Genomic DNA, 18,418 nt, shown 5'->3' with positions numbered 1-18,418 from the left:
AATAGCAACTGACTCAACTTCAGTGAAAATTAGCTGTGCAGGGCTTTTTCTATAGCAGAAACTCCTTTGCATATTAGGTCACACTCACCATCATGTAGCCAATCCTCCTGGAGCTTACAGTAGGCTCTGTACTAAAAACCCTGTAAGCTCCAGGAGGATTGGCTACATTAGGGGTGTGTGGCTTAATATGCAAAGGAGTTCCTGCTCTCTCTCGCTCTCTGTAGCAAGGCAAAAAGCTCATACCTTGAATAAAAATGTCTTGTTCTTAAAGGTGCTTTGTATCTCTTCCATGTGATTGAGGGAACTGGGCAAAGGAAGCTCTGGCTCTTTCCCTCCCCCCCCCCCAGGGGATGAGGAGGGGGACAAGCCTCTGCCAATAGAGGGAAGATAGGCATGGCTCAGTAGCTCTGCTATGTGATTGAGAGAGTCTAGCAAAGCACGCCCTCCCTCAGCCAACAGAGAAAATAGAGGCTTTGCTCTGTAACTCTTACCATTTTCGCACACAGCTTACCTCGCAGTTACAATCCTGTTCCCTCCGCAGCATCCGGTCAGATTTCCCACCATCTGCGCCAGAGTTACAGGAAGTGCCACAGCTTCTGCGTAGCAAACGTAGCACTTCCTGTAACTCCGGCGCAGATGGTACAAAATCCGACCGGACGCTGCGGAGAGAACAGGATTGTGACTGCGAGGTTAGCTGTGTGCAAAAACGGTCTCTGTGTATTTGAGCAAGCCTGGCAAAGCAAGCTGTGACACAGATGGAAGCAAGAGAGGGAAAGAAAGAAGTAGACTTGCTTGTGGGTCTGCTAGGAGCCCTCTGGGACCCTGATTCAGCCACCAAGCCACACATTTGACACCCCTGCTCTAGCCATTACACCACTCTATGGATTGTAATAGGCATGAAAATGAGGGCCTTGTAAAATGCCCTGTAAATAAAGTTTGGGCAGGGTCAATTATTGGAGTGTTTCATCTCACCTAGGAATTTGTACAGCAGACTTTTAAGATGTATTGTAACAGTTCTCATTACTTGTTTTTAAATGGGTACTTCTTTTCAGAAACATGTTTGGTGAAATAAATTCTCCCTTTAACTAGTATGACTATGAACATGGCAAAAATGCTTAAGCAGAAATGGCCAACTTGTCAGCAGCCAAGAACTGCTCCAGCTATAAAGTACAGGATAACTTCAAAGTGTCTGTCTGTACAATGGGAGGAGCAGTTGGTAGTAGGGATGAGAAGTGTTTATATCTAGAGGATGAGTTTGAGTGTGGTGGTCATAGAATTTTGAGGAAGGGCAGTAGCTCGGTAAGACATTCTGTGTGAAGAAAATACCAGGTTCCAATCATGGAATAGCCAGTTTTAAAAGATCTCAAGCACATAGGATATGAATGATACCTGTCTGAGACCTTAGATATACATTGCCAATTGGAGCAGAAAATACTGAACTGGATAGACAAATTCAGAATTGGTATTGCAGGTTTATATAGTAATTTGAGTTGGGTATATTGCTACTTCTCGAATGAAATTTTGTCAGTTTTGGAAATTCTCAATTTAAACATAATTTAAGAATCTTTAAAAACACAGCTTGAATGAAACAGTGGTTTATTTTGCACCAGGGGGGAAATGTTATGCAATTGGTTGTTCTAATATCAAAGTTCCAATGGAGACTGGACTGAGGGTGAATACTGAGGGTGATGGATATAAATTTACTGATCCTAATCCCATTGTGTATTTTTTCTGAAAAGAATAAAATGATCTTAAATATTTTCAGACATTTATAGTTTAGAATATCAGATGATCTTGAATTAAGACTTGTTTCGGCATTGTTAAAACTTCTAGGAATTTTTCCTTTTGATTTTAATGAAAATAGATTCAGAGTTTTTATATAAAATATTTAGTTACAGATACTGCTTTACAAATAATCTAGTTCATGCAGAGTGTGTATTAGAAAGATATATCTATAAAATTTGCAATCTAAAATCAAGATCAAATCACATAAGTTTAAAAATACTATCTCCTACTCAGAAAAATTATTTAATGGGATTTCCATGTAAAAGTGTTCAGAAGAGATTCTGTTAGAAGTCATTAATATCAAAAAGACTAATACATCATTGCAAAATGAAGTTTTTAAATGGGTAAATATGTTACACGGAAATAAACTCCTATTATCAAAGTAAAATATTGTTTTAGGGTGCAAGCCACGATGTTTTATATTGTGCCCATTTTATATTTTTATCTCCACAGTGTGTTCATTCATTGTAAAAATGGACAAAAAAAATTTAAAATCCTAATCCTATTCTCACTGTTGTCTCTAATGATGCACTGTAACCTCTCCAGATAGTCCACCTTGGTTTTTGGGATGGACCATGAGGCAGCAATGGGCTGGAACATGCAGGCAAAGTCCATGTGAGTTTTGTGCCACTTCAGACTTACAGTGATCAGATAGCTTCTGCTGAAGTTATGATAGCAATCCACAAAGTACTACTGTTGCATTGTACCCATCTTTTCTCCAGAAGATGCCCTATTTAATTCAATAAGATGTTGCATACCAGCAATTATGATAAATTGTTTTAAATGAAAAGCAATTATTGTTTTTTTTTTTACAGTGATTACATGCAATTAGATGGGATTTCATTTCAGAAATACGCATTCATTTGTGAACTGGATGTTTCATTCTCAGTTCCCTCCCCATGGAAATTCATGTGTCCTCTATTATTATCTTCTACCGGTAGGTAAAAATCTGACTATTTTACTTCATATCCCATTGCTGACCTAACTTCATGTTTATGTTTTTAATGTCATTATAGAAAACATTTTTTTTATTTATAATAGTTTGAGAATCCTAATTGGATGGAAAGGTGGGAATGAAATGTTATAAATAAATGCTCTTTAGAGATGACACTGAGAAAGGAAGCTGAAACAGTCAATCCTGCCTATTTTAAAAGGATACAGTACACCCTTGTACAGAAACCAAACACACCAACCCTGAGATCAAAAAACATTTAAACATATTTATTTAAAATACATGTCATTTATATAAGAGCTTACCCAGTTAAGTTGCACTTTCTTGTATTTTTGTATCAGTGCAAACATCTTGGATGTTTTGCTTTGCTGGTATGTGCATCCATGTCATCTCATCCTTGAACCACAAGGAAAGGCGTGAGAAGTTTTAGTTTTAAAAATATGGTTTTTGTCTTGGATAACAGCTCATCAAATTAAGGCAAAAGACTATTGCTTATCTAAAAGCTGGATTTGTTGGAATAAGAATTTATCACCAAATAAATATGTATGTAAGGAAATTAGATGAAAGCTAAAACTGGTCAGGTATTGATGTTGTAGTGAAATTCCCTATATCCTGGCAGAAGGCCACATATGTCAGAATACAGCACAATAACACTATTAAGGCAGGCAAATAAACTTCTAGTGGTAGGTAATTGTCATGGAATCTTAGTACTGGCATCTTTTTTTTAATCACAATTTAAAGTATGAAGTTTAAACATTAGCCACTAGCTGTTCTTGAAAATGAAGCATTAGCCATAACTAACAGACAGCAGAATAAAATCATTGTTAGTTTGACTGGTAATCTATTGTGGCAACAAATACAAAGATATACCATGCCTTGAAACTTACTATAAAAGAAAGCTATGGATGTAAGATTTGTTAGATACATTTGTGTTCATCTTCAGTTTTCAACACTGTAATTGAAATTTCACAAATATGACACTCAAAATTAATTAACATATGCAAATCATCGTAAAGGTAAGTAGATTCTGTTATCATGAACATGGACATGAACTCAGATTCAGCCTCAGTCTCAGATGCTGTCCTTTAAAAAAAAATCAAATGCACATTGTAGAAAGTCAAAGTAGGAGTTGCTGTTCTCATTTCTGGTTCAGTGTACGAACAACTATATTCCTTTCTAAACATAAATATTCTTATTTGTAAGGGCAACCATAGAACTCTGAACACAACTGATGTGATGTTCTAAGAAAAACACAGTAACATCTAAGAAAACCTTCTGGTGATTAAATACACTTAAAGCTGTATAATACGCAATCATTTTATTTTGTTAAAAAAAAAGGTTTCCCCATAATCTTTAGAATCTTTCCTTGTCTTCTTGCCAAACAGGTTGTTTTGTCCAGCCCTTTCCTTTTCTTAGGCATTTAATTTGTGGACTCTCCTTCAGCCTTTTCCTTAAAGAACAATTAGGGATCAAGTGTGACAGCATCCTTCCCATCTATAGAATTAAAGAGCCATATTTCATATTGTCTTTGATCTGGAACATTAACTGCTCTCACTTTTGACTCAGCTGTTGAAGCATTTTATGGCTCAAACTGAGTTGTCCCCCTCCTTGCCTATTTTTTTTCCTTTCAAGACTTCTTGTCCCACATCAACAGGGACTGATTGACAGCAACAGGTTGAAAAGAAATTTCAGGGCACATTAACATCTGGCACTGGGGGAGAAGAGAACTCAGCCCAATCAGTGAGTGCATTAGAGATGTCTCACCTATTAGATATGAAAGTTGGTCACTGTTTATTATTTACCTGAAACCGCTAGAGCACAATTTGAATTTGTGTTCCTGTTATTTATTCCATAAAACCAATTTAATGTAAGTAACTCTGATCCAGTTGTTGCTTTTTAAAATCTAGCGACCTAGTATTTCATGGTAACTTAATTTTGTCCCACTACATAATTTCTGACATAAAGCACCATGTGATACCTTTATAGCAATGTGTCTCCCCAACTGTATAACATACAATCAGTAAAATGTCTGGAAATAGCAGCTTCAAGAAGCTGAAAAAAAGTTCAACCATTGTATTTTCTTTGTATTACATATTTAAGAAAACATATTAGAGCACATATTGAAATGATAAGCACAACAAAAAGCACATAATATTTCAGCAGTATTGTAATTGTAGATTTCCTTCTTTTCTCCCTGAAAAGAAAAAGTGTCTGTACCTTTGAACTGACCAGAAACTATGGCCATCATTAGCTCTTCCAGAGTAGGGCATTAGTGCAGTTAATCTGCAAAGTGGTTTAAATGTAATTCATACAGTAAACAAAAGATCTCACAAACTGTTAAAATACTCTTACCGGATATAGATCACCGCAGGTTCCAGCTCAGTCTAAAACTGCAAGGCATACTGAAGCAGCTGCTGAACAAAACTTTTATTTTTTTTTTTTTTGTAAAGAAAGTCTGCAAAACTAATTTCCCACAAAATAGGGCTCAATTTCCGTTTAAGAAACTACCTCTTGCAACTCTCATACAAACTCTGACTATTTTTTTCCCAGTGGCAAATGAAAAGGACTGTGTGTGCTTGTGCGTGTTCACCAAGGGAAGAATTCAAAATTCTGCTGAATGGAACCAAAGGTCCTGGATTTGGTTAAAAAAAAAAAAAGCTCACACAAAATTAGGCGGGAAGGAAAACAAAATACCTAAGCCCTAATGATTGTTTCTCGGCGGTACGTGATCCAAATGTCAAAGCGCGGCTGCCTTGTCACATTTTGCTCTTTTAAAGAGCATCCGCAGTTTCTCCAGACACCCAGCAAATACAAACACCACCACCCAAGCGGGGGGAGAGAAAAGTAGCAGAGGCAGAAGAACTTGTTTTGGCGGGGCAACAGCCCGCCACTTGTTTGTGCGCCTTGGGGACTCTTTGTTTTCTTGACAGATGATGGGGTGGGCTTCACAACCCTCTAAAATCAATAGTGTGTCAGGAGACTTTATTAGGTGGCGGTGGCGGAATGCGCTCCCTCCCCAGAGTTTTATCGGTTCGGCTCTTCGCTGGGCGGTTTGCTGAGGTGCAGCGTAGTAACGATCATGGCCCTGATGCTATGAAGTCCCTCAAGACCGCTGCGCGAAGGGGACTATTAGAAACAACGGGGAAGAGAGGCAAGCGAATCACTGTTTTGCCACAGGGGCATTTCTCTGCGAGGCTTGCTCTCGGCCGCTGCCTCTCGCGCTCGGTCTCCCTGGCTGAGCTGTCCTCGAAGAAAGTGAGGCAGGCAGCCGGATTTGGAGGTCTTCTGACTTGTGCTTAGGCTCACTTGAGCTGTCAAGTGGCAAAAGCCGGGAAGTAGCAATCGAGCGCAACAAAAGGGATACTTCTGGCGGGCCATGTGAGGCGCGCACTTTGCCAACCTCACTGCGCAGATGAGGGACTCCCGGCGGCTGTTTAGCGCGGGAAGTGCCTGGAGCGCAGTGTGTGTGGCTCGCGCTCTTTCTCCCACCCCGCCTGATCAGATAGCAAGCTCCCAAAGGCAGTCGGGCTTCACAGTACTGCTAAAACTGGACCCTTAGAAGGTGGATTTGTCAACAGGCATCGATCCACCAGCCAGTCTTTTCTGTTTACTGGTTGTTAATCTCCAGTCTCGCCTGCTGTAAGGGCGTGGTTTTCAAAGTCAGAACATTTTAAAAACAAACACAACACTAGCTGGTATTTGTAGCGCTTAGACCTAAATCTTTTCTGGATAAATTTTGTAAACTCCCAGCCAGCCAGGTTTTTTTTTTAAGCCTCCAGGGAAAAGTTGTGAATTGTGAGGAAACCACCAAAATAATTCTATTATGCATTGCCCTTTTTTTGTTGTAGTTGTAGTTTACCTTGAAACCCTTTGGGTTATAGATCTGGCAGGCTATTGGATATGCATGTGGATTCTCAGGGAATAGACAGATTTGGTAGACATCCAAAGAACCAAATCCTGTAGGTGAGCACTCCACCATGACAGCCAAACAATTTAGCCTGAGGGCTGAGGTTAATAATTAATAATTACTAGATCTTAGAATCCTTTAATCCTTCAAATTCAGCATTTTCCCCAGAAAAAAAAAATCAAAGTATAGATCATTCTGTAACCATTTCATGCCACTGAATATTCATTGACTAGGAAGCCCCATACTTTGTCCAAATGGTTATCCAAGTCATTGACATTCCACAACTGTAACTGACAAGTAAGAATATCTTAATGCTCATTAAAAAGCAACATTTCCACCACCTAATAGAAGCATTTTTAACATATATGAAGTGTTTCACACACAGAGAGAGCTGAAAGTAATGGCTGTTTTGAATTAGAGGACGACCTTAGGGATGGAGTGAAAACTTATACTGTGTTTGTATTTGTGGTAATATTTGTGTCATTTGGTGAGAAGATTCTGAAGACACCTTTCTCACATAAATTCCTGCAGTACATGCATTCTAAAGAGTACCCATTGTAATAATGGGGAGGGAAGAGAGAGAGAGTCTTATTCAAAACTGACTTTCTACACTAAAACCATAGAATCATAGAGTCATAAAGTTGGTTTCTCTGATTCTAGTGTAGAAAGTCAGTTTGGGGATAGAGTTAAACCAGGATTAAAGTTCTAGTGTGAAATTGGTCAAACACTACTTACCATTTACTCAGCTCTTCCAGATGTTAAGGATTCACAGTTAATTGGGCAAGTTTAAAGTTTAATCATTCTTAATGATTGTCAGATTTGGGAATACTTTTATAAGGATACCTGTAAGTGAGGTAGTTTGACTATTCATTGCTTTTGGAAGTGGGAAAGGTTGCTGAGTCCAGTGATGTTTGGCTACCTAATAAATTCAAGGCCTAAGTGAGAACTGAATCATTGACTTCATAGCCTGCACTCTTAGCCAATATTAGCCTAACTAGCTCCTTCTCAAATCCTGTTAAGAAAATAAGGAAGAGAGTATTTTGCTTGCCAGTGGATGAAATCATGATAGTTGTAATAGGATATATTTCTGTGGGAATCCCCCCACCCCCACCACCCCTTTGGTGGATTTGAGAGATATGTGGGAGGATGTGTAATAGGAAATATTCTTCTGACCTACTAGGTCCAGTGGATCTATATTTCAACACAGGCCTAGAAATGCTGGGTTCAAGACCCAGCTTGAGGAATCAGTTTATAGGAGCTGCTCTGTACATTACAAACTCTTGAGAGGCTAGGAAATCACCGCTGGGAGCAAAGGAGTGCTTTTGGCAAAGGTAAAGGCTTACACATACTCAATTCAATCTTGGGACATTTGTGCGGTATCACCAAGTTTCTTTTGAAAATGTCTGGGTTTCCAAAGCAGTTTGTGATATGGCTTGTTTGTTCTCTTTGGAGAATGAAAGGCTCCGAACCTCTTATGAACATAAAACCATTTCCACAGTGCAACCTGAAGACCATGGATTGTCACAGGAGGTGATTAACTGGGGGTGTTGACCATCCTGTGCTTGTGTACTCGTGCAGGGATGCTGCAGTTGTCCTTCTATTGCAACCGGCAATTGTGATGCCTTGTTTCCCACCGGGCCGTGCTTTTTATTCAGAAACTTTGTAACATGTGCCAGGGGGTCTTGCTGGCAGCAGGGGAGGTGAGCCTCAGGATGGGTGAAGCCTGGAACTAAAGAATGAAGCGCCCCGGAAGCGCCTGGCAGGGTGACAGGAGGGGATGGGGCGGACTCTTCCTCTCCCCCCGCGCCGCCCCCCACCTGGCTGTCCCCTCTGGAGCAGGGCCGGGGTCAGGGCGAGGGGAGCGGCGGTGCGGCTGCTGGGCTGGGCGCTGGGGAGGCGAGCTCGCCTGTGGTCAGTGCGGTGCCGCTAAGCCAGCCCCCGGCTCACGTTACACGCGCCTGTATTTATAACCTCGGCGAGCCGCTTCCCCCTCGGCGCACAGGCACTGGTGCGGGACCACCTTCTTTCCTGGCGGCGCGTTTGGGGCGTCGGTGGGAGCGAGGCCGCCGCGGGGAGAGGAGAGGAGACGAGCCCTGGATTGGGGGCGCCCCTGCTGCGCCGCTTGCTTGGGGGGCGTCTGGGAGGGGCCGAGGCGCCGGTGGCCGGCGGGCTTGTGCCGCTCGGAGGAGCCGCGTTGCATGCCATGGATCACACGCTCTTCGGCTGCCTGCGCAGCCCTCACCATGCCCCCGGGCAGGGCTTGCACCCCTTCTCGCAGTCGGCGCTCGCGCTGCACGGCCGCTCCGATCACATGTCCTACCCGGAGCTCTCGGCCTCGGCCTCGTCTTGCATCATAGCCGGCTACCCCAACGAGGAGGGCATGTTTGGCAGCCAGCATCACCGGGGGCACCACCACCACCACCACCACCACCATCACCACCAGCAACAGCCGCCGCCGCCGCCGCCGCAGCAGCCGCCCCACCAGCCCTTGCAGACGAACTGGCACATTCCGCAGATGGCTTCGCCGCCGCCGCCGCCTCCCCCGCCTCCGGCAGCCTCGGCCAGGCACAGCCTCTGCCTGCAGCCCGACGCCGCAGGACCCCAGGAGCTGGCCACCAGCCCCCCCGGACTGTGCTCCAACTCCTCCAGCACCCCCACGGGGACGGCGTGCGCGCCGGGAGATTATGGCAGGCAGGCGCTCTCGCCCGTGGAAACCGAGAAGCGGGCGGCCAAGAGGAAAAGCGACAGCTCAGGTAAGCTGCTCGGCGGCTTCCAGCCACTGGCGGGGACGGGACGGGAGGCGGCTTTTCAGGAAGGTGCATCAGGCGAGGGGAAGGCTCCAGCGGAGGCAAGGAGCGCACCTGGCGCTGGCTCCCTGGTGGACCTCGCGCTCCCTGGGCCAAACCAGGCGAGAGTGGGGATGAGTTTAGCATGTGCTTCTCAGACAGCTGCTTTTCCCTCCAGCCTTCCTTTCAAGCATCTCGGGTCGCTTCCCCCCTCTCCACTGAGGTAGGCTTTAGACCTAGAAGTCACATCGTTCATGAGATATTCCACTGTCAGTTTAGGATCGATAATTTTGGACCATGGCTCAATAGGCGGGAAGCCTATGAGAAACTTGTGAGCGTTCTTCTTATGGGTTTTGCAGTTTAGGACATGTTGCAGAAATATATATTTAGTGTACATTTCAAAAAGGCAGTAGAAGAAATGGAGCTCTGCCGTGACCTCCAAAAACGCAGAGCTCCAGTCAGATCCTATATATCTGTTCATCTAAAAACTTCTTAATTTTTTGTAATGTGTACTACTAAATATCGGTTATAGTTTTTATGGTCAAGTAAATAGCACAGTCAGATTTAAAGAAAATATTTAAACTTCCATTTCTATGATATTTACAAAGAACTAAGTTCGGTCAATTTCGTTCTTTGGCACTCTGATGTTGAGCACCTTTACATAGAAGTTTATTTGATTCCAAAGTTTAGAGAATTTACTCTACCATTAACATGACTTATCTTTTAAAAAGTAAAATTGATATAAGAATTTTAGCTGTGGTGTAGATATTCTGAAGCCAATGAGTATATTTCTACAGAAATTTAGATGTGACACCAAAAGCCTTGGTTCTGAAAAAGTTGGTTCCATAATAAAACTAATAAAGGTAAGACACCTTGGCTTTAAGAAGGTAAATGAAGCTCTGTCCCTCAGAAAGAAAAAGAATATTTCAAATGTTACTAAATGTTAACAAAGGATGTAATGACTTTTGGAAACAATATTTCTATTTGAAGTGAAACAACGCTTGGCTTTGCTCTCTGTAGGTAAATGACCATATTTTCTCAATTTACTAATTTTGAAACTGTTTCCTTCTTGAATAATTTTCTTTGCGAAACTGCCACTTACATCAGGAAACTTAGAAACTTTTACAATAAAACAGGTCAGATTATGATGGTTCTGATTCTCATAGACTGATCTCCTACAATAAAGTTAGTCCTGAAGAGTTGGATTTTTTAGTAAATAGTAGTTGTTTTACTGTATATAAATGCCTTTATATTTACTGTATATAAATGCCTTTTTGTATCCCACCATTCAATATTTGGGATAAAAATTCTAGGAGAAAATTATCTTTTATTGGTGAAGAATTAAGTATACTAGTTACCCAGTTACATTTCAGAAAGTGAAGAAAACTGATAATAATTCAATAATTTTATTGTACACAAATATCCAGAAACCCAAGAAATTAAGAATGGATTATCATAAGTTACAGCACAATTCATAAGTTAAGTCAAAGAGTAAGCAATTCTAAATGTAGTTGCATGGACCAAAATCCTATTGATTTTCATTGTTTTATTCTATGTAAACATGTTCAGAATTGCAGTCTATCCATATTCTATGAAAATAACACAGAAACTGACTTGCCAATTTTGTACATAAAGTGGGTATTGCCAACAGAAATTATCTCAAATGCAAAAGCTTCCAATTTCAGTTTGTATTAATTATAAATGTTGCTTTCAGAGGACAATGCAAGATTTATTACTACTGTATGCATCTGAACAATATATTTAACATTTGTATAACAAGGGACTGTAAACTCTCAGAGACTGTGTGCTAGTATTTGCAACAGTATATATTGGGTTTCTGGTTCAAATCACTATTGGTGTGACATAATTTGAATAATGAATTGAGGGGGGAATCACTTTTCCATACAAGTAATGGGCAGGTTTTGAGTTACTATTTCCTTTTTCCTGAAACACTTACTTGTGCATTCATATATGCCTATGCAAGTTTATCATATTTGAATTTTAGTAATTTGTTACATCAAAGGTTTAAAGTCATGTTGGCCATGCAGACTACAAATTACTGGGCTTGTTAAAAGTTGTGTGTCCCAAGGATGTCAATGCCATTTTCCACAATATTTATCTCTAAGTCTTCTAGAATGGTGTTGATGCTAAACCATTTTAAATAACTTTCTTCATCTGACATCGCTGTTGTGCAAATCTATATGCCATCTTGCATTATAACAGAACAGTTAGATCTCTAGAAACAGAAAAAGCAATGTGTGTTTCTCTGTGTTTTGTTACAATGTTAGCTGTAGTTTATAAAATCAGGCTGAAAAGCCCTTTTGCAAAGAGATGAAGCAACTTAATTTTCACCCTTGTCTTATAATTGATTTTCAGCAGATTTAAAAGACTTCTCTAAACATGACTTGAGTTGTAGCAGAATCACAGGGAAACTGTCATCTGTTTCCTACACGATTTGTGAATGATATCATGATGGGAAATACAGTCATCCAAACTAGCAGAAAACTGCTGACAGTTCCTCCATGTGCCTGCAGCAGCTGTATTTTGATAGTCCTCTCTGCTTGAGTATTTCTGCTTTTTGTAAAGTAACCTAAATTAAGAGGAACAATAGTAATTAAACAATTTAACTTGCTTTCTTTTAAATAATCTGCATTCTCCATCATCATACAAAACTTTTATATCAGGAATATTTAAATTTATTTCAATGTAGTACTGAATATCAGTATAATCTTAGTATATGTGATAGACTTTATCAATACAGTGTTATTGGGGTGCTACAAGCTTATTTTTGGTGTATATATCTCTAAATGAGTATTCATTAATGAAATACAAGTTCTTACTTATGGTGCAGCAAATGTTTTCTTGGATTTTGTTTGCTAAACTATAGTTTATGATTACAATGGAGCTAAAGCAGTTGAGTGTCACAGTGCTATCACAGTAGTTAACATCCCATCCTAACACTTAGAATATGCTGTTGTACAGTTACCAGTAATTTAACCAGAACAGCTTGCAGGCTCCACAGGATTCAGTAGATCCTGCATAAGTAAAATAAGATAGGGATCAAAATGTAAACTGTTGTGCCTTGGATTATGTTTGCCTAATGGGAAGGTCCTTCTTAGATCTCACTAAATTTTACTAACTGTAAGAAGCATTTAATGGAGAGAATATAAAATAAAATAATTTCATACAAACATTAAACCTCCTGAAATCCTATTTAGGAAATATTATTCAACAGAATGTTGGGATAAAAATTAATATATAGATCACAACCACATCTTGAGTTCGTTGATAAATTACTATCGAAACAAATGCTAGAAGTTTTGTAACTGTCTGTCTGTCTCTCTCTCTCACACACACAAACATGCCCAATTTTAAAAATCCTATTAACATACTAAGCAAAATCAGTTGCATACAGACTGTCAGTCGCAAAAGCTACCAAAATTTAGAATGAAACACTGTGTCTTGATATTTTATTCAATATATTAACTTGAAATTTAAACAAAATTTTGAAACAAATATAGTTGAATCTTATATTTAAGATGGGCCTATTTTATTATTCTTTTAAAAATAAATCTTAAATTCTTAGTTTCAACAAAAATGTCCACTTACTAGTTAGATCCTAAACACATTGGACAATATCTAACATGGACTTAAATCAGTAGACTAAAGTGTTTTTAATTTTCTATAGGGTTGGGCCCTGGTTAGAACTTGGATGGGAGACCACCAAAAGTCTAGGGTTGCTATGCAGAGGCAGGCAGTGACAAACCATTTCTGGATGTCTCTTGCTTTGAAAACCCTATGAACGCACCATAAGTTGAATGGAACCTCATGGCACTTTCCACTCACCTCAGAATGTGAGTTATGCACTGCTGTTGTGCAATTAGCAGTATTCTAAACTAGAACTTGTATAGTGGTCTTGCATACACTCTATTGCTCAGAGGTTGCCCAGCACTAGTGTCTGATGGAGTAGTCTCTTAAGTATTTGATGAATCTTCTCAGAAAAACTTCCTAAAACATTTGGCTTCACCAGTGTCCTTATTAGAAACCATTATCTTGAATCAAATTATTTCATCAAAGTGTGTTAATAGAATGAACTCATTGCTTTTAAGGACTTCTGATTACTCTACAAAACATTTCAGTAAGAAAAATGAGTTACATATGTATTCAAAACAAACTTCAACTGATTCATCAAAGTTCTTAAACTTTTCAGCATGCTGTTAGCAGTCGAAGGAAATATATGTGCTATGAGATGAATGTTGTTGTTTTTTCTGGACAGAGCTAATTTGTTAATTATGTTTGGGTTTTAATATCAAAATATAATTTATCACAAATGGGCATGCCAAAACATATAGACTGATATCCAAAGAGCTACTTTAGGTTGTTCAAGGGTGTGCCCAGTAGTATTTTCTTTGGACAGTGGACCCCCTCACCCATCATTTCACAACCTGTTTTTGAAAGTCCCTTCAGTTTCAAAAAGCAGTTTTTCTATGTAGCAAGGAGACAGCTGTTTTCAACAAATATGCCCAAAGAAGCTTTGGGACTAACTGCACCATTCTCTGGATCATGGCCCATTTTGTTTAGGCTGTCAAGTTGCAGCTGATTTATGGCAACCCTATATGGTTTTCAAGGCAAGAGATGGTTTGCCACTGCCTGCCCCTGTGTTGCAACTTTGGTATTCCTTGGTGGTCTCCCATCCAATACTGATCAAGACTGACCCTGCTTAGCTTCTGAGATTTGACAGGATCGGCCTAGCCTGGGGTATCCAGGTTAGGGCTCATGGCCCATAGACAATCCAAAATATGTTTTTATTGCATATTAAATAAGTTGCAACTCTGGTACACATAAAACGGTATCACATAACTATGCGGCACACGCAGCATGTAGTAGGAAAAGTCTTGAAAACAGCTACAGCCATAGTTGATAGATTAATGAACCATAACTTTACTTAAAAAGGAAATAATGTTTAATCTAATCTCCGCTCTGAACTCAAATTGAGAAAATAAAGCCCATCAATTTAAAAAGAATTAAATTCAAGAAAGGCTCCCTGTGTGATTGGGGGATGCAGCAGCTCCCTGTGTGATGTACTGCTCTAAAACAGGTAGAAACAGATAAAAGCAGTATAAATGTACTGGTCTAAAACAAGTAAAGGTTTTCCCATTCAGTGTAGTGTATCAAAGACAGCTCTGCATGCACAGGCCAATTATGTGCAGGGAGTTGCCCCAGATATTACACTGAACAGAAAAATGGAGGCTTCTTTAAAGTTCACATGTATAGTCAAATGCCCATGGAATTTTGGATTCCATTGGGTATGTTTAGAATTGAAGAGTTAGGCTGAGCCAAAACATTCTTGCATGAAAATATATCTTATTGGCTTGAGTGAGACATTGTATTAAATCAGCTTATAATTGAAGTTCCAGAAATCAACCAATATGAAAATATGGAGGGAGAAATTTATTTATTTATTTATTTAATGGACTTATATCCCGCCCTTCTCACCGAAGTGTCTCAGGGCGGCTTACAACATAATAATTCATATAATTCAATTAAAACGTTTACAAGTACAATTAAAACCATAATTAATAAAACAAGATAAAATAAAACCAGCGGTCTATAAGAGCATTTTGTTCCATCCAGAGATGTTCTCATTATCAGTTAGGTGTTATAGGCCTGCCGGAAGAGGGCTGTCTTACAGGCCCTGCGGAACTGCCCTAGGTTTGCATTATTAGTACATATTTACAAGTAATGCATTTTATTTACAGTGGTTGTATCCAACATTTTGTTAGGACATTTCTGCTGGCAGAGGAAGGTGATTTCTGCTGATTCCTCTTTTCCACTACATAGTGTGAAGATCTATTCCTGGGTGTATCCTCTAAACCCTAGAACAGCTTTTCATAGGGACCCCACAGTGGACAACAGAAGGATAGGAAAGTTCTGTTCTGTGAGTTCCACTATGCTGATGGTTCCCATATAATATAAGCCCCTATATTTTCTAACAGTAGTGATGGTGATCGTGATTACACATTAGTAGGCAATTACTATATTTATAATTGCTATAATAGTGTTTTGTTTTAAAATCAGTTTGCCATTCACATTGACAGCAGGGTACTTCAGTGCTGGATTCAAAAAGTGACTCCAGAGCTTGAATGTGCCAACAATTTTTAAAAATTGTTTAAATGTTTGAACTGGATATTACCTAGTCATCAAAATCATGCTCCATCATTCTTGCATAAAATGCTATTTTCCAAGTCAAATAAGCAAAGCATCCATGACTGTGCCCACGAATTCATATTAAAAGAACATCTAAATCATTTCCATCATTTATTTAGATGTTTGACTTGCTCTTCTCTGGTACTGCAGGCCAAAGGGCAAGTAAAAAAGGTAAAGATAGTCCGCTGTGCAAGCACCAGTTGTTTTCGACTCTGGGGTGACATTGCTTTCACAGTGTTTTCATGGCAGACTTTTTACGGGGTGGTTTGCCACTGCCTTCCCCAGTCATCTACACTTTCACCCCAACAAGCTGGGTACTCATTTTACTGACCTCGGAAGGATAGAAGACTGAGTCAACCTGGAGACAGCTATCTGAACCAGCTTCCGCTGGGATCAAACTCAGGTCATGAGCAGAGGGCTAATAACATATTAATAAAAAAGTAATAAATAAAACAGTTTAAACATCAACAACAATCAGATGGTATAACAATATAATTGCATTAGGGATATTTAGCCATATAAAAACTAGGGGGAGGTACACAAAGAGAAGCGGGAGGGTGCCTATCAGATGGGATTGTTCTTCTCAGTCATAAGCCTTGACCTTGGAACAGCTCTGTTTTGCAGGCCCAGCAACCATAAAAGATTTCATAGTGCCTGGATCTCAGCTGGAAGAGTGTTCCAGGGCCAAAGAAAGCTCTTCTCTGGTCAAGGCTAATTGGATGTTTCTCAGTTCAGGGACCACTAAAAGGTCTTTATCCAGTGAGTGTAATGCTCTTGGGGGTATATCAGGAGAGGCGGTCTCAGAGGTATGCTGGCCCCAGACTGTGTAGGGCTTTAAATGCCTGGCAGAACATCTTTGCCTTGCAAGCCCTGCAGAATTGCATTAGGTCCTGCAGGGCATGGCTATTACCTGGCAGACAGTTCCACCAGGTTTGAGCCAGGGCTGAAAATGCCCTGGCTCTGGTTGATGACAGCCAGATGTCTCACAGGTTGAGGATCACCAGTAGGTTCTTATCAGCAGAAGGCAGTGTTCTTTGGGGGGGAGGTATGTGGGTCCTTGAACATTTAGGATTGCAGTCTTAGATATTAGTTCTAAACTCGTTTATTTGAAAGAACGCTGCAAGTTTTCACTTGAGTTCATATTCCCCACAGGTAGCAGAATTTTTTATTGTATAGTACAATCTTGAACAAAGTTACACTCTTCTAGAGAGTGAGAGCCAGATTGCTGTAGTGGTTAAGTGCATGGACTCTTATCTGGAAGAACTGGGTTTGATTCCCTAGTCCTCCACATGCACTGGAATGACCTTGGGTCAGTCATAAATATGTCAGAGCAGTTCTGGAAAGAGCAGTTTCTGCCAGAGCTCTCAGCCCCACCTACCTCCTAGGGTGTCTGTTATGGGGAGGGTGAGGGAAAGGAGATTGTAAAGCGCTCTGAGACTCCTTTGGGTAGTAAAGCATGGGGTATAAATCCAATCTGTTATGCTCTTCTCTCTTCTAAGTCAGTTTAATTCAACAGGCTTAGAAGAGTTAACTCTGTGTAGGGACTGCATTGGTAGTGTCGCGCGAATCTATATATGCAAGACCAATTCTTAAGCTGTGTTTTGTGGTAAAATATCTGTGATTTTTTTTTTTGTCCCACATTTCTGAAAGCAAGGGGCACTTATAATTTGTACTGGCTTGCAACAGTCCAAACTGAAAAGTAGTATTGAGATAATGCCATTCATTTTAGGCATAAGAAGTTTTGTTTGTATGTTTTAGTTGTGCTAAAGTGTAATTTGTTTATGCAGCTGCCACCAGGACTTTTTTTGAGCAGGAACGCACAGGAATGCAGTTCCGGCTGGCTTGGCATCAGGGAGGGTGGCCTAGTAAGAAAATGAGTTCCTGCTGAGCTTTTTCCTACAATAAAAGCCCTGGTTGCCGCTAAAGCACTAGCTGTCAAGATTTTTTATCTTGTATTCTTTTTTATCTTTTCAGTAATTTTGACAAATGAAACAGAGCTTTATCTCTGTTTAGAGCCAAACTCATATAGGATTGCCAACCTCCAGGTGAGAAATGGAGACCTTCCAGACACTTATAACTGAGCTCCAAATAACATAGATCAGTTTCCCTGAAGAAATGGCTGAGGAGAGGTGTTTTTGCCCAAATCTTTGAGCCCTGTGAGCTAAACTGGCTGGAATTTTATAATCAGGACCTTGCTAAGCAAAAATCTTTGTATAAGGGAAATATTATCCTGAATAAGGGCTTCAGTCTTGAAATGCTGGATTTATCTGGAAGCCATGTAGAATTTATTCTTTTTGGAATTTTCATCTGACAACGGACTCTCCACAAGCTGTTCTTACAGTTGCTTGGACTGCTATCTTGCATGTGTTGCTTTAATCTAGGAGGAGTCCCAGTCTTTGTATCATTTTGGGGATCTGAGATATTGTATCCACCTCTCTATGTATGTTTATTGTAATTTGGTGTTGTAGTAGTAAATACTGTCAATATATATTATATACTGTGTAGCGTCTTGGCAAGTCTAAATCCATGCAAGTCTAAATCCATGCAATTCCATCTAACCATAGCATACATTCGCTTTGTGTTTTTCTAAAATTTACAGTTTAATGCTAATCAATTTAAGATGGCATTCTTTGTGCGAAGAGATTCAACGGAGTCATACTAGCATTGAGGAGATAGCAAAACATAGTAACTATGTAATCTTATATACCTTTGGCAAACATCTATGTACTTTTTTCACATAATTCTATATAGCATTCTATTACGCTTACATTGGTGTTCATA

General features: G+C 40.0%; 1 protein-coding gene across 1 annotated transcript in view; it reads left to right on the top strand.

Moving 5' to 3' along the window:
• The first annotated feature begins 8,815 nt into the window (after positions 1-8,815).
• Positions 8,816-18,418, top strand: part of MEOX2 (mesenchyme homeobox 2) — a 112,516-nt gene continuing 102,913 nt past the window's right edge. The window contains exon 1 of the mRNA XM_060248590.1: positions 8,816-9,397. Coding sequence (XP_060104573.1) covers positions 8,848-9,397 — 550 coding nt within the window. The 5' untranslated portion in view covers positions 8,816-8,847. The remainder of the gene's footprint in view (positions 9,398-18,418) is intronic.

This window comes from Heteronotia binoei, chromosome 10, assembly GCF_032191835.1.
Source record: "Heteronotia binoei isolate CCM8104 ecotype False Entrance Well chromosome 10, APGP_CSIRO_Hbin_v1, whole genome shotgun sequence".
NCBI classification, from domain to species: Eukaryota; Metazoa; Chordata; class Lepidosauria; order Squamata; family Gekkonidae; genus Heteronotia; species Heteronotia binoei.
Note: the sequence above shows the minus strand (reverse complement) of the source record. Positions and strands in the feature narration are given on the sequence as shown.